Consider the following 16,296-nt stretch of genomic DNA (forward strand, 5'->3'; position numbering starts at 1 on the left):
ACCTCCTTTGTCCAGCTTTTAAAGAGTTCAGTCAGTTTTCCTAAAGTAAAATTATGATCATTAAGGGAAGCCTAAGACCATGTTTCCATGATGCCAAATCTTATAATCTTTGGAAATATCTAAATGACTCTACTTGTCATCCTGTTACTTACTAATATAAAATTCCCACTGCTGGAATTGGTTTTGACAGAATTTTTAATTTTTATTTATCACTATTATTATTTCTCTCTCTCTCTCTCTCTCTCTCTCTCTCTCTCTCTCTCTCTCTCTAGTGTATGTGTAGAGGTTGGAGGACAACTGGTGGTGTTGGTTCTTTCCTTCCACCATGTAGATTCTAGGGATTGAACTCAAGTCATCAGGCTTGTGTGGCAAGCACCTTTACATGCATTGTGCCTAGTTGAGGGAATCTATTATTATTGTTTATGGAAGTTATTATGTTTAGGATACATTGACTCTACATAGAAGGCAACAGGAGAATTCCAAAATTCAGTAATGAAAGATGAGCAGTTTAATTAAATTATTTTTTGGAGCTGGAGAGAGCTCAGCTGTTAAGAAAGCACCTTTACATGCATTGTGCCTAGTTGAGGGAATCTATTATTGTTTATGGAAGTTATTATGTTTAGGATACATTGACTCTACATAGAAGGCAACAGGAGAATTCCAAAATTCAGTAATGAAAGATGAGCAGTTTAATTAAATTATTTTTTGGAGCTGGAGAGAGCTCAGCTGTTAAGAGCAGTGGTTACTTTTTCAGAAGACCAAGTTCGATTTCCAGTACCCACCTAGTGGCTCACAACTGTCCATAGCTCCAGTTCCAGGGGATGTAGTCATAAAATTAACAAGGTTTCTTCTCACCTCTGTGGGCATTGCACGACATGGGTGCACTTACACACATGCAGGCAATACACTCATGCAATAAAATGAAAAATAATAGATAAAATATTTTGAAAAACAATTCAGGGCAGGAAAGGGTTACAGTTTACAGGTCATAGTTAAAGTCCATCACTGGGAGAAGCAGGGGAAACTGAACTAGCTTGTCAGCATCCATAGTCAAGATCTGAGAGCAGTGGGTATTCAAGCTGCCTGCTTGCTTCCCAGGTATGAGTATGAGTGTATTGCCTCTGTGTATTTAAGTGCACCTCTGCCATGCAGTGCCCATGGAGGTCAGAAGAAAGCATCAGGTCTCCTGGAACTATAGTTATGGAAGATTGTTAGCCGCCAGGTGGGTTTTGGGAACCGAAACCCAGTCGTCTGCAAGAACAGTCAGTGCTCTTACCACTGAGTCTAAACATTCTTATAACTCAGAACGTCTGCTTAGAGGATGGTTCCACTCACAATGGGCTCTTTCTGACAATCCCCCCATACACATGCCCCCAAGCAGGCAACTCTTCAGTGGTGCCTTCTTCTCAAGTGACTCTTGCTGTGACCAGCACATATTTAATTCTAAGCAGCTCAGGCTATGAATCGTGTCCTTCCTGTGATCTACTTAGTTCTGCTTTCAATACTTTTGAGCTTCTGGTTATGTATTTACTATTTAAAATGTCCTGAAACACAGCACTGAAATAATGACTAGTGTTCCTAACCCAAGAAGCTTTTGTATGCTTCATGGAGAAAATAGGTATGTAAGCTAAGCACAAATTTACACTGCTGTTGGCTGTGAGTTCAACATCAGTGACTCCATAACATATGTCGTAAGATAATTCAAAACCAGAAACAAACATAAAACAATGATAGATACTGATCAATTATGGAATTGTTCCAGCATAGTCTTATGGCAACCTAACCCTGCAATTGTGCTAGAAACAACTTAGCACTAATTTATAGCAAAAAGAGTATGTAAAAATAACTTAAAAATTATGACAACTGTATTTAGTGTTAAGCTAAAAACTGCTACAAGAATCATAGCGTGTAATGTAGTTCCAGTTCTGTGGCTATCATAAAATACTCAGACAAAAAGCAACGTAGGGAAGAAAAAGTTTGTTCAGCTTGTCATTCCAGGTTCCAGACCATCACTGGGGGAAGATTAGGAGGAATTTTGGTCACGTCATAGGTAGTTAAGAGCAGAGAGAAACAAACACAGGGACCCTTGCTTGATTGCTTGCTCTGGGCTCGCTCTGCCTGCCTAGGGAATGGTCTTCACAATGGGCAGAGTCTTCTTATATCGATCAACAATCAAGACAATCCCCCCCGCCCCAGACAGGCCAACCTGACCTAGATAACTCATTAAAATGCTCGTCATAGCTGATTCTAGGTTGTGTCCAACTGACAGTTCGAATGAGCAGAGCTTATATGCCATGACTCTATTTCAAAAATTCTGAACTTCGGGAAAAAATGCAGCTCTACAGAATAAGAGCTGTAGTCAGGTGGACAGGATCCCAAGCAACTTCCCTGCATAATCAATCAGGCCACCTGGTAGACATCAGCCTTCTGCCAAAAAGAGGAAATACTACCCCTCTTGAGGGTTCATGAGGATGGGCTGAGGTCCATACAGTGTGTGACATTTCTTTTGGAAGGCAGACTGCTCTCCCAAAGGAAAATGATGCCTCACCTCACTTACAGCACCAAAGAAGAGACTTAGAAACTTGCTTCTTAAAACTCAAGTAGAACAAAATGTCCCTGTATCACCAAGAGCTCAAGAGATTTTAGGTTCTGTGGCCCTCCACAGTCAGCTGGAAGCCAAACACTTGCTTGATACAAGAGACCACACAGGCTTCCTTGGGAAAGACAGAGGATGTTAGGATGTTTGTGGGGAACAGATCTGGTTGTGCCTTGAACTTCAGTATTTGTGGATGTCTATAAAAACCCAGTTGGTTCAAGTGCTTGTTCATGAGATCGACAATGTCTTTAATAAAGGTCTGAGGCTTCCGGGTCGGGTCTCAGCCATTATTGTCCTATCCAGCCATGGCTTGAGTCTTTTTAAAAAATATTTTATCATTTTATTTTATGTGTATGAGTGTTATGCCTACATGTAGGTAAGTACACCCATGTCGTGCAATGCCTGCGGAGGTCAGAAGAGGCTGTCGGATCCCCCGGAACTGGAGTTATGGACAGTTGTTAGCTGCCATGTGGGTGCTGGGATTTGAACCTGGGTCTTCTGCAAGAACAACCAGTGTTCTTAACCGCTGACCCATCTCTCCAGCCCCCATGGCTTGACTCTTACCACACCTTCTGATTGTCAGTATCACTGTTACCATTGGAAGATGCCAGGAATGGAACTCAGGGCGGATATTTCCTCATATAAACACCTTTTTGATTTCCTTCCTTTCTTCCTCTCCAATCTCTTGTGTATACACACACACACACACACACACACACACACACACACACGCACACACACTGGATATTGAGTCCCACGAGCTTCCAAGGCAAGTACTATATGTCTGTGTCCTGGTTTGCTTTCCTGTACTTCTGACTTGATCAATTCATCTATTTTCCTATTTTCTGTTGTGTATTCAAACCAGATTTACTATTCAGGCATCTTGGATGCTCAGGAGATATATATGAAGTAGGTTGCATAGGAAGACAGACTGTCTTCCACTGCTTGTGTGAAGTCCATAGCTTCTAGTTAGGTAGTCATGCTTTTAGTAAGTTCATTAAACAGGATATACTTTTATTGGACAAGCATTAAGTGCTATTATCTGTTTAATATGGGGAGACAAGATAGACAAATATCAAGGTATAATTTGAAAATCTATTTCTGCATACTTTAGAATTCATCAGCAACAGAGCCAAAATCAGACATTGCATCTCCCTTTGCAGATTCTTTTTCCTTCCCTTACTCCATAAGTGGTGTTGGTCCTTGAGACTTGCTTCTTGTGTCTGAATATCACATTGTATACATACTTCCTGGAGTACAGGGAGAGGCAGAAAAGGTAGGGGTTGTGCTTGGATGCAGGAGGATCTTGAAAAGTGTCAAATATATTCACAAAGCAAGGCAAAGCCAGGACCAAGGTGTGAGTGACTAACTAAGAAAGATACAATGAGCCATGCTTAGGTACAGTTTATTATTTACAAAGACAATGGATGAGAGAGCAGTGAAAAGAGCCCAATCCCAACTTCTCATCCTATGCACTAAAAGAGTAACACCCAAGCAAAAGGGAACAAATGACTGTTGTGGGAATTGTGGGATTCTCCACGGCTGAAGAGTCCATTCTAAATGGAAGCTATGTGCTATTCTCTGCAGCTCTGTTCTGAGGGGAAAGGTGTGAAGCTCCACACCTCCACAGGGCAGGGAGATGATGAGAAAGTGTCTCATGACAGCCTCCCAGAGGAAACAGGGAAAGTAAGAGATGGCATCACCCAGGCTCTTGTCTTCTGCCATTCATGGAGGACCACAGTGCATTCTGTCATAATTCAGATAAGCTGAGATCCCAGCCTTTGCCAGCATGGCCTATGTGGATATGCACAAGGTCCTGAGGCGCCACTGCTAAGCTGCTGCAGGGAGTTTCTGATATTGTACGATCAACTGGAAGAAAAGGAAATACTAGTATATACGTAGGTTTGACCCTCTGCCTTTATAATGCCAAAGCAACCTATTGTAAAGGTTTATGATTTTAAATCTCTCCAAAAAAGTAGATTTGTCCATGTTTTATAAACACTAATCGCCCACCTTTCTGCCCGTTGACATGGCTGAGGAAGCATGGCTGAAAGCTCTCGTCTTCTGCTGTCATGTGTAAGTCTGAGTCTCCTAAGGAACCAGAAGAGTTGCGGAAGCTCTTCATCAGAGGGCTGACCTTCCAAACAACCGATGAGAGTCTGAGGAGCCATTTTGAGCCATGGGGAACACTCACTGACTGTGTGGTCATGAGAGATCCAAACATCAAGCCCTCCAGAGGCTTTGGGTTTGTCACTTACGCCACCGTGGAGGAGGTGGATGCAGCTGTGATCACAAGGCCACACAAAGTGGACAGAAGCATTGTGGAACCAAAGAGAGCAGTGTCACAAGAAGATTCTCAAAGACCAGGTGCCCACTTAACTGTGAAAAAGATCTTTGTTGGTGCAATTAAAGAAGACAGGGAATAAAGAGCATCACCTAGGAGATGATTTTGAACAATATGGGAAAACTGAAGTGACTGAAATCATGACTGACAGGCAGTGGGAAAAAAGAAGGGCTTTGCTTTTGTCACCTTTGATGACCATGATTCTGTTGATAGGATTGTCATTCAGAAATACCATAATGTGAATGGTCACAACCGTGAAGTAAGAAAAGCCTTGTCAAAGCAAGAGATGGCTAGTTCTTCGTCTAGCCAAAGAGGTCGAAGGGGTTCTGGAAACTTTGGTGGTGGTTATGGACATGGTTTTGGTGGCAATGACAATTTTGGTCATGGAGGAAACTTAAGTGGTCGTGGTGGCTTTGCTGGCAGCCATGGTGGTGGTGGTGGATATGGAGGCAGTGGGGATGGCTATAATGGATTTGGTAATGATGGAAGCAACTTTGGAGGTGGTGGAATCCACAATGATTTTGGCAATTACAACAGTCTTCAAATTTTGGACCTATGAAGGGATGAAACGTTGGAGGCAGAAGCTCTGGCCCTTGTGGTGGTGGAGGACAATACTTTGCTGAACCATGAAACCAAGGTGGCTATGGTGGTTCCAGCAGCAGCAGTAGCTATGGCAGGGGAGAAGGTTCTAATTACCATCAGGAAACAAAGCTTAGCAGGAGAGGAGAGCCAGAGAAGTGACAGGGAAGCTACAGGTTACAAAGATTTGTGAACTCAGCCAAGCACAGTGGTGGAAGGGACGAGCTGCTACAAAGAAGACATGTTTTAGACGATACTCATGTGTATGGGCAAAATACTCCAGGACTATTTCTGTGACTAATTGAGTAACAGGTTATTTTAGTTTCTGTTCTGTGGAAAGTATAAGGCATACCAACAAAGTGTTTTAAATAGACTTTTTTCACCCATGCTGTTGATTGCTAAACATAATAGTCTGATCGTGATGCTGAATAAATGTGTCTCTACAAAAAACTAATCACTGAGCATGGTGGCTCATGCCTATAACCTCAAGACTAGGTGGTTGAGGCAGGAAGGTTGCCATAAACTCAAAGCCATTCTAAGAAACATAATGAGCTTTAGGCTAGCCAGGTCTGCAGTGTGATACTGTAAGAGATAAATAATGCCCAGTTAGTTTAAAAAAAAAACAGAAGGAACCATATTAATCCAACAACCTACTGACAAATTATACATATAACTAGCTCAAGGAATATAATATATGTCTAGGCAAGGTTTATCTGCGAACCTTTGTTTTTTTTTTACCCATCACTACATATCACATGGTAATTAAAAGTACCAGTCTGGTGGAACTAATCTTCTTGGATGTTTAACAGCCATACTTTGAGGCCTATACTAATTTGGTCAGAGGGACTTAAAGGACAGTTTTTGCTCCTTGGCCTCAAAGGTCGACTAAGTTTCAGGGGACTATGAGCATCTCTCAAAGTGTCCTGTAACTGTAGTGAGTCACCTTTCCTCTTGATTAAGGAGGCCATGGAGACCCCACCAGATGGACTTGAACCAGTGTCCAGTCTACAAAGAGGAGGGTCAACACAGAGGAAATATTCCTCCATGGTTCCAAGTGAAGCCAGTGACGATCGAGCAGGACCTTTGACTTGTCTTCACATAGATGGAACTGGTAAAAGAAAGGAGCCACGGGCTCCTTCCAAGCCCATGTGACCCCTGAGGAACAGATTCTCAAATGACCTTAAGAGTAAAAAATAAAATGGTTTGTCTGGGCCAACTGTATGGTCTTAAACACCCAAAAGGAAAGTATAACCAAATATTAAAGTGATCAGTATAATTCTTTAAGAGTCCAAGTGTATAACTAAAGGTATAATGAAAAAACGCCAGACTGTGACTTGTAATAATCAGATATATAGAGATTAGAAAACCCAAGAGACTCCCAGACAGTAACCCAGCATAGAACTGGGAAAATGAACAGCAGACCCCAATCTTATCTAAAGGAATATTGGCACCTGATTGCTGGTAGATGAGGAAGAGCTGATCTTCCTAAAACAAGGAACTCTAGATAGGCTGACTAGACTCAGCAGATGGACAAGCACTGGGGTACAGCTGGGCGCACTGACAACATAGTGGGTAGTAACAGGGATAACAGAATATATGGGCTCCAGTGGGGGATGGGGGGGAGACTATGGGAGGGTGCTATTTGGGATGTGGGTATATAGATGAATAAGATTGTTTGGGATGTTCTATCTGAAATACACACACAAAAAATCAATAAATAAAATGAGTTATATTTGAGAAAGAAGTATAAAATTTTGCTTCATGTTAATTAGTAGAGGTGAAACACATTACCATTGAAATCTACCTGATGACTTTATATCCATGCTTGGGTGCCAAGGTTCTCAGAAAGTAACCAACCATGACTAGTAATAATCAGATATATAGAGATTAGAGACACATGTGTAAACATCTAAGCGTTAGTTACATTAAAAATAAGTTTTTCTATATGAAACAGTATATTTTAATAATGAAATGGAGATCTTTTTTAAAGGTTAAAACCTCATTCAATTTTATGTCTCAGGGGGTTTATACTGAGTACAATATTGTATAATTGTATTAATTCAACTGTGAACCTAAAAATTTACAGCCAATTTTGAAAGAGATGCATCTTTGCTCTGGAAATCATTATTGAATATGTCAATGCTGTTGTAATGAAATGCTTCTTCTAATCATGTTGTCATTAAATAAATAATTTTTAAAAACCACTAGAGCAAGCAATAAGGAGAATTATTTTATTATGTGTGTGTATGTGTTGTAGGTGCACACATTCCAGGGCAAGGAAGTGAAGGTCAGAGGACAGCTTTCAGGAATCTATGCTCTTCCTTCCTCCATGTAGGTCCTAGGAATCAAACTCAGTTCATGAAGTTTGGAGGCAAGTGCCTTAACCTGCTGAGATATCTTACTGGCCCCAGTAGGGATAATTCTTTAAAATTATGAATATGTAAATCTGAGTACTGCCACATAATTCAATCCTAAATATGAGGCCTCCTTCCATCCCTCTCTTGCAGATTCTGGGAGTATTTTTTAAGACTAGCTTACAAAGTAATGGGTTTCATTTTACGTTCATACATGTATGTCATTATACGTTGTTCTTATTCTTCCTGCTCTCCTTCCAACCTTCCAATAGTCTCTCCTATCCTTTCCTACCCCTCTCTTGCTGGTCTTCTTCCTCCCACCAACAGACCTGTTTCTGCTTTCATTCTCATGAAGGTATTTTTAAAAACATCTGCATGATGATAGGCACTGTGGGCTACTCAGACTGGAAGGGATTGATCTGTTTATCACAGAATAGGACAGTGGAGGACTTTTCAAGATGCTTGGCACTGTGGGGGTTGGCACAGCTCTGGGAAGTATTTTACACACCTCCTAAAATATATGTGGGTGTGTGTTCTCACATTAGGAGAAATGCACTTTTAGAAATAAATCAGTTAAGTTTTGCAACTGTACATGAAATTGGATTTGTAAAGCCCGTGTCTGTACTCACATCATGTTTGGCCGTTTTAACTGAGTTGATTGTTTTATTATAGTGTGGCTGAATTGAGTGGTTGTTAACTGGTCAATCTAGTCAAAATGTCAAACTAGTAATGAGTGTGGAAACAGCTTGCCTGTCCAAAGAAGCGTTGATGGCTATAGCTGAGTGCCTGTGCCCTTCCTCCAAGGTGACCTAGACAAAGAGATAGTGAGAACCCATGGGCAGTATTGAAAGGGAGAAAATTTGGTGACCCATCATATGAGAAGAAATGTTTGATGTGGACTTGCATTCTGATGAGCCATGTACTTCCATTGCCAAGTTGATTTTTTGGCACTTGAGCTATTTTAATAACTAGTGGGCGTTGTATTGGAGCCATTGGCACACTGTTTAGTTTAGCAGATTGGAGAACTCTTAGAAATGTTTAACTTGGAATAATTCACAAACATTTTGCAAACAATGGTATTTTGATGCCCGCACATCTGTGGCTTATTTAATCAGTATCTTAACATATCAGCCCCCACAGCTGTTGATCAGGATCCCTCCCCCTAGATTTAACAGGCTCCTTTGGTTTGCTTTCCCACTGCAGGAATCCCAGCAATTACGGTGGCCATGATACTCAGTGTGAGAAAAGATCTGTATGGAACTCTGAGCCCAACAACTCCATTGTAAGTACCAACCTTGATTTTCACGTTGTGGGGCTCTAGGTGTGGTGGGATGTTCCTGGCCCGTGGCTTAGTCTGAACACTGGCTTTTTGAAGAATTCAGCCTTAGCCTTTCTGCCCAAACAGTCACAGTCACTCAAATACAGCCACAAGAATACCTGTTCATTCCAGTCCATCTCATTGGAACCTTTGTTTGCAGCTGTGTAATCCTTCAGGCTGCACAATTTTTTAAATTTCCCCATATTTATTCCATTTTTCATTGCCTCTCAAGATCATGTCTACTATAGCTTTCTTCTCCCACTGGACTGGGATCAAATATAGGATCTCCTGCTTCTGTTCTCCTGTCTTTCATATTGAGATGACAGTGAACAGAGAGTCAAAATTATATTGCCCCTTGCAGCAGATGCTTTCTAATTAAAACTCATTGTTATTCTTTATTTCTCTCTCCTTTTCTCCTCCCTTTCTTCTCGTCTCCTCCTCCCGTCTTCCCCCCTTGCCTGTTTTGTGACTTAAAAGGTTCCCAGTATCTGCCTAGTAGTGATTCTTCTTCAAAGATCAAAAGCAAAAACAAAACCAGAACAAAATCAACTCAGCTTTCCCCCTAAAGAACCTTTTCCTATGTGGAATTGTTAGCGAGAGGCAGATGGCTCTAAGAGTTTTGTTTTGTAAATAATTATACTTTGAAAGGTAATTCACCACAGGGTACAAAATCCAAATGTACAAAAGGGTAGAGGCTGAAAAGTAAGCCCCATCCCAACACCCAGCTACACAGTTTCTTTCCATTCGGGTAACTCATACTACAATATTTACTAGCATGTATTTTTTGGCTTGTTTATTTCAATTTTTAAATTATTTTATTATATTTTTATAATGTTTCACCATATAGCCCAGTCTGTGTTGGAACTCAGAGTGTAGCCCAGGCTGACTGCAGGCTCAGAGCAATCCTCCTGCCTGACCCTCTCAGAGTACTGGCATTACAGGTCTGAGCTGCCATACCTGGCTGGTTATTTTAATTTTGACAGATAATTGTACTTGTTTATGGAGTACAGTGAAATGTTTGACTCCATTTACACATTGTGTAATGGTTAAATCAAAATAATTAGTATATCCATTATCTCAAATATTTATCATTTCTTTGTGTTGCCAACATTCAAAATCCTCAGTAATTTGAAATATACAATGCAATGTTTTTGACTATAGTCACCACACTGTGCAATAGAACACAAGAACATAGTCCTCCTGCCTTTTGGAATATAGTACCCATTGTCCAAAATCTTTTCAACCGTCCTTTGCTTCTACCTCGCCCTAGTCTCTGACAATTATGTGTCTGGTGTCCAATTCTATGTGATCAACTTTTTAAAATTCCACGTGAATATCCTCTCACATAGTTTCTAAACATGCTTGTGAGTGTAGTGCTCTTTTCACTGATCAATATAACTTCAAGATGATTCTGCATTCCAAAATATAGTGCAGCCTCATTTGGAGAGTTTCCTTCAAGGTTGAAAATGATATTCTGAGAATCCTAAGTATGACACTCTATTGGGGAAATTGAATGTTTTGCCCCATACACTCTTAATTCACACACACACACACACACACACACACACACCCCACACATGAAATTACACACATCAATATGTGTGCAATATAAATTATACACAACATATCCAAAAGGATTTTTTCTAAATTCAGAAAGAGCTTCCATCTGTTCGAACCTCAGAAGCAGTGCTTCTAGTAGTTGGAAACATTAAATGAAGTATCTGTTCATACGAACCATTTCTTCTCTAATAGAAGCTGCAGGGTCATTAAGCCATCCAGTAGCCAGTGTTACCTTTTGTAGTCAAAGTGCATCGTATTTTAAAGCAGGACAACCAGAGCTGGCCTCCTTTTGTCGCAGTTTCATTAACTCTGATCATCTCATCATTGTTTGATAGAGCATTCAAGAAAGCTCTTCCTTGCTCATCTCCCTTTATTGTGATATTTATCATGCAAACCAGAATTCGTCCTGCAAATAAAAGCTCTGGTTTAAAGGGGTGGGGAGAAGCACTTTGGGGAAAAATACATAATTTGTTTTCCTGCTGTTGAAGAAGAGAATAGTCTCTCGGGGAAATAGGCTGAGAGCTTTCTGTATATTTAAAGCAGAGATATCCTATAGGCTTCTAGAAAATACCCAGAACCAGGGCTCAGGAGAATAGGGTTCTAGCCTAGCTCTGCCTCCAGTGGGTATGAACGAATTTTATCTTGCTTCATCTCTCCAGGTCTAGGTGTCGTTAGATGAAATGTAGGTAACCTTCACAGTACCCAGAAAGTAGGCATTCCTCTTTTCTTACCTCAGCCTCACAATAGTCTTTTCTTTGTTTCTTGCAGTTGTTGGATTAAAGATGATCCTATCTTTTACATCTCGGTGGTAGCTTATTTTTGCCTCATATTTCTCACAAATCTGTCCATGTTCTGCACTGTTCTTGTGCAACTGAATTCTGTGAAATCCCAAAGCCAGAAGACTCGGCGGAAGATGATCCTGAGTGACCTCAAAGGCATAATAAGCCTGACATTTTTACTTGGTCTCACCTGGGGGTTTGCCTTTTTTGCCTGGGGACCTGTGAGGCTCTTTTTCATGTATCTTTTTGCCATTTGTAATACTTTGCAAGGTAACTGTTGCATCTTTGCTTTTCTGTGGCTAGCTAGACCTCCAGCAAAGAAGGCTTTAATGGCTGTGGAAAACAATCCCACCTACAAAAATTTAAGGGGACAAATACTCCAGGAGATCCCTGCTCCAATGAATCAATAGGGGGCCATTAGAAGCAGTAGTTATATGTTAGAGGTCATTAAATTAATACACAGCACTCTCCCACACTCAGAGGGAATCAGCATCACAAGTAAGGTAACACAACTATTTCTAGTTGGTGATGTCTATAGCAAGCGTTGATTGGCAGCATTTCTTACAGTATCCATTGTACGCACACACTATTTGTTGACGTACATATTCACACTTGGGTTTATATTTTCATCTGCACGAACTAGTTGAACACAGTCACTGCTAAACTTTAATGCTATAGACCCCATCAAATACCTTTACATGTTGGTAAACCACCAGGCCAGAAACTGCAGAACAACATAGGAATGAAGGTTAATTGTAAACAACTGTGAGCCAAGGTTCTGAGTAAAATAGACAAAGACCAAATGTGCTATTTTTCCTCTGTGTGTGTGTGTGTCTCTCTCTGTGTGTGTGTCTGTGTGTGTCTCTGTGTGTGTATCTGTCAGTGATGCATGTGTACATGAAGCGGGAGTGTACACACCTGTGTGCACACACTGAGGCCAGAGGAGGATGTTGGATGTCCTTCACTATCACTTATTCCTTATTCCTTTGAGACATGGTGTCTCACTCAACGCAAAGCTAGGCTGTGCCTTATGCTTGTACACTCATTGCTCATAACTGCTGAGCTATCTCCCCAGCTTCCATATGCCCTTTGCTTGTTGAATCTGCTAGTAGGGATAGACATTTTAGGAACTCTTCAAATATTCTCACTCAGTCTTTTATGGCTGTCATCGTTTGCGTATGATCTAGATTGAAGACCGAAGTAATGGTTCTACACTTGTCTTCTGAACAAAACACACCAAGACCACACTGAGGTTCTCTAACTTGTTACTCTAGCATATCACAAGAACTAACTGACCTTGCTCTACAGTTTTTCTAGAAGTGGATTAGGAGCCCGTGTAGACTTCTTTCACAGTGCTAATTCCAGGCTTCTCATTAGCTCACAAATCTGAGGAGAAATCTGTTCCCTATACTGGGGGCTGGAGAGATTGTTCAGTGGTTAGGAGAACTGACTGCTCTCACAGAGGACCCAGGTTCAATTCCCAGCACCCACATGGCAGCTAACAACAGTCCATAACTCCAGTTCCAGGGAATCTGACACCCTCTTCTGACCCCTGTGGGCACTGAATGACACAGGTGCACTTACATACATGTAGGCAATACACTCATACACATAAAATTAAAATAAATAAAATTAAATTAAAAGAAATTTGTTCCCTGTATTAAAAGAGTGGTTGAAGGGAGAGTGATAAAAGAATAGCAAAACAAAGCAGCTTTGATCTTGAAAATGGAGGAGGTATTTTTGAAACAGCCATGCTCCATTCCTTTGGCAGAAGGGGAAAGTAGTGTGTAGAATTTAATCGGGTATTTTCTTGAAGATGAAAGCCAGAGTCCTGTAGAACCAGCATCAACAGAGGCAAGCTGTCTGTCTGTCAGACATGCTTTCTGCTGTCAATCAAACAGCAAGCATTCCTTGTCCTGTCTACAAGATAAATTGCACCGTCTTGTGGAAAGGGTATTTTCAGAGCCTTGAGTTTCAAACTAAAGTTACAAATACACACACACACACACACATACACACACACAAACACAAACACACACACACAATGCCATGAAATATGTGAACAAATTAGCAGGTTAAGTGACAGATGGCAAACTTGCAGCTCTGGCTGAAAAGTGGATGCCCTGCGGTCAACTGGGAAAAAAATTAAGCTCATCGCGAGTGTTTTGTGAAGGAGGCATACACACATAAAAATGCAGGTGATAAAACCCTGACATCTTCCCTCATGCCTATGTTGTAGTGAGTAAGCAGATCAATCTGTTGTTGGAAAGAGAAAGGAAGGCTGCCAGGAAAAGAGGGAGAACTGGCAGGCAGCTCATTGGAATTCACAGAATAACCTTTAAGTCTGAGAACTAACTAAACTCCATGTAGCAGATCAGAGCAGCAATAGGTGCGTGGTATCAATGTTGCCTCTTGCTTGCTCTGAAGCTGGAGGAGGTCTCCTTGCTCGGAGACTGGAGCTTGTTCTCCTCAGCTTGCTGCACTGCCTGGAAGGCGACTGCTGCTCAGAAAGAGACTGAACGCTACTGAATTCATCACTACAGTTGTTTGGTTCCAAATAGAGATAAAACCCTTGGGAGCGTTAGTGACACATGCCATTACATTTAGCTTCCAGATTGCTGGCTCCCACCCAGAATCAAGGCGTCTTAGGACTGGGGCCAGGAAAGCAACATCTTGCCAATTCATCTCTCTATCAAGTGAGAGGAAGTCACTTGCCTTTGCCTGAAACTTCCCAGGGGAAAACATTCACCCACCATTCCATGAAGCAGAGCATTCAGCCTCTGATCTTCTCTGACTTTTTTTGTAGCCCCAGTTGGCATGGAACACCCTAAATAGATCAAACTGGTCTAGATCTCACAGAGATCTGCCTGCCTCTGCCTCCTGAGTGCTGGGATTAAAGGCATGCACCACCATGCCAGCACCTCTCTGATTCTTACAGCAGTCTTCCTTTTCTGAAGATGGGATAGTGCAATGCTTAATACCTTGGGCTTCATAGTCAGGCAGTTGTGTTCACTACTGATGCTTCCAGCTCCACGTGAGCTTTGTGACCTGGGTAAAGTTTATTAAACTTCATGGACTCCAAGGCCTCCCACCTATAAACATGAGAATAATATCATCTCCATTTTAGAGCCATTGCTTTGTAAATACTAGCTGTGATTTGCTATTGCATGGTTGTCCTGGAGTCTCTTCCCATTGCCCCTGGTTCTAACCTGGCAGCCCCATAGAGCAATCATAATTTTGCCTTCTTCACGACAACCTTCTCTCATCCATGAGTAGTACCAGCACATCTCCTCAAAGTATTTCCTTATCCAGGTATCCAACACCCCAGCTTTTCCTCATGTCTATCACCATCCTAGTTTGCTCTGCATTTGGTGCTTGTCGTCTGTTTGTCATCATCTTCTTCAAAAAATGTCTCTCAGCCAAACTAAACTGTTGGGAGGTATGGTCAAACCAGGGAAGATGGCAGCAGAGTATCACCTGCTTCAATAAAGAGTCTTGCCTCATGGCACAGACCTACAATCATGACTACTTGGGAGGCTGGGACGGGGGACTTCAAATTCAAGGCTTTTGTGGGCTAAAGAGAGAGTGATCCAAGGTAATCTTGGCAACTTAGTGAGGCCTTGTTTCAAAATAAAAAGTGAACAAAGAGGACTGGGGATATAGTTCAGGGTAGAGCCCATTCCTAGCAAGTGGGGATGTGTATCCCTGAGGCTGAAGATGGCCAGAAGATTTATGTGTCAAGTGCCTGGAAGTTTAATTCAACAGCTGTCTATTGAGCTGCCACACATAGTTCTGGAGGCAAAAGGAAAGGTGATATAAAGATGAAAAAGAAACATACCTCAGCCTTCCAAAGACTTGACAGCTAGTGGGCAAAGGTGGGCAATACATGGAGAATGATGTGGCTAAGTAGGGCTCATATTATGAGAAGCAAACTGTTATAGCAGTTCAGAAGTGGGTTTGATGCTTTTCACTTTGAGCCATTTATAAAGGCTTTGTGGGTAATGATTTTTGCTATGAACCATAGAACCATAAATAAAAGTCATAGTATTGACAAAAATTATTTCTACCAATTTCATCCCCATTCTGAGGAAATCCAGTTAGCTCTCCTGGGAAATTTTCAGTCAGGATCATCTTAAATCCTACTATCTTTTCCTAACAGTATGTTTTAAAAGATGATGATGAAAAATGGCCTCCATGGCCAATAGCTATCTCTAACAACCCCCAACCCCTTCAATGCTAGAGCTGGTAATGGAAACTGAGAGCCCCAAATACATGGTTTGCAGATGCTGTAATTATGCCAAAGATAATGTGTATTATACATTTATAGCTCTAATAACTTATTCCCAAATTTTAACAGTTTAATATACATTTTTAATCTCACACAGTATCTGAGACTCAGGAATCCAGGCACAGTTTAGCTATATGTTCAGAGACAATCATGAATTTGAAGCCAAGCTGTCCACTGGTCTTGTAATAATCCAAAGACTTGAGCAGAGCTTGGGTATTCTGCTCTACACATAGCCATGAGTTGGAAGCCTCAGATCCTCACCGTGTGGGCCTTTGCGTAGGAATACCAGGATGTTGTCAAGACAAAATACTTGACTTCTTGGAGAGAGAGACACAGAGAGACAGATTAGTAGCTTTTAAAAATTTTAATTAATTAATTTTAACTCATTTTTCCAGAAATAACTTGAAGCAGATTACATTAAAAAATGTATATATATATATATATATATATATATATACACACACACACACACACACAC

At 41.2% G+C, this 16,296-nt stretch overlaps 1 protein-coding gene across 1 annotated transcript in view; it reads left to right on the forward strand.

The window, feature by feature from the left end:
* Positions 1 to 16,296, forward strand: part of Adgrg4 (adhesion G protein-coupled receptor G4) — a 135,032-nt gene that overhangs the window by 116,006 nt on the left and 2,730 nt on the right. The window contains exons 18-20 of the mRNA XM_008840711.1: positions 5,154 to 5,416; positions 9,077 to 9,155; positions 11,520 to 11,800. Of these exons, the coding sequence (XP_008838933.1) occupies positions 5,154 to 5,416; positions 9,077 to 9,155; positions 11,520 to 11,800 (623 nt within the window). The remainder of the gene's footprint in view (positions 1 to 5,153; positions 5,417 to 9,076; positions 9,156 to 11,519; positions 11,801 to 16,296) is intronic.

This window comes from Nannospalax galili, unplaced genomic scaffold (assembly GCF_000622305.1).
Source record: "Nannospalax galili isolate Female #2095 unplaced genomic scaffold, S.galili_v1.0 scaffold901, whole genome shotgun sequence".
In the NCBI taxonomy this organism is placed as follows: Eukaryota; Metazoa; Chordata; class Mammalia; order Rodentia; family Spalacidae; genus Nannospalax; species Nannospalax galili.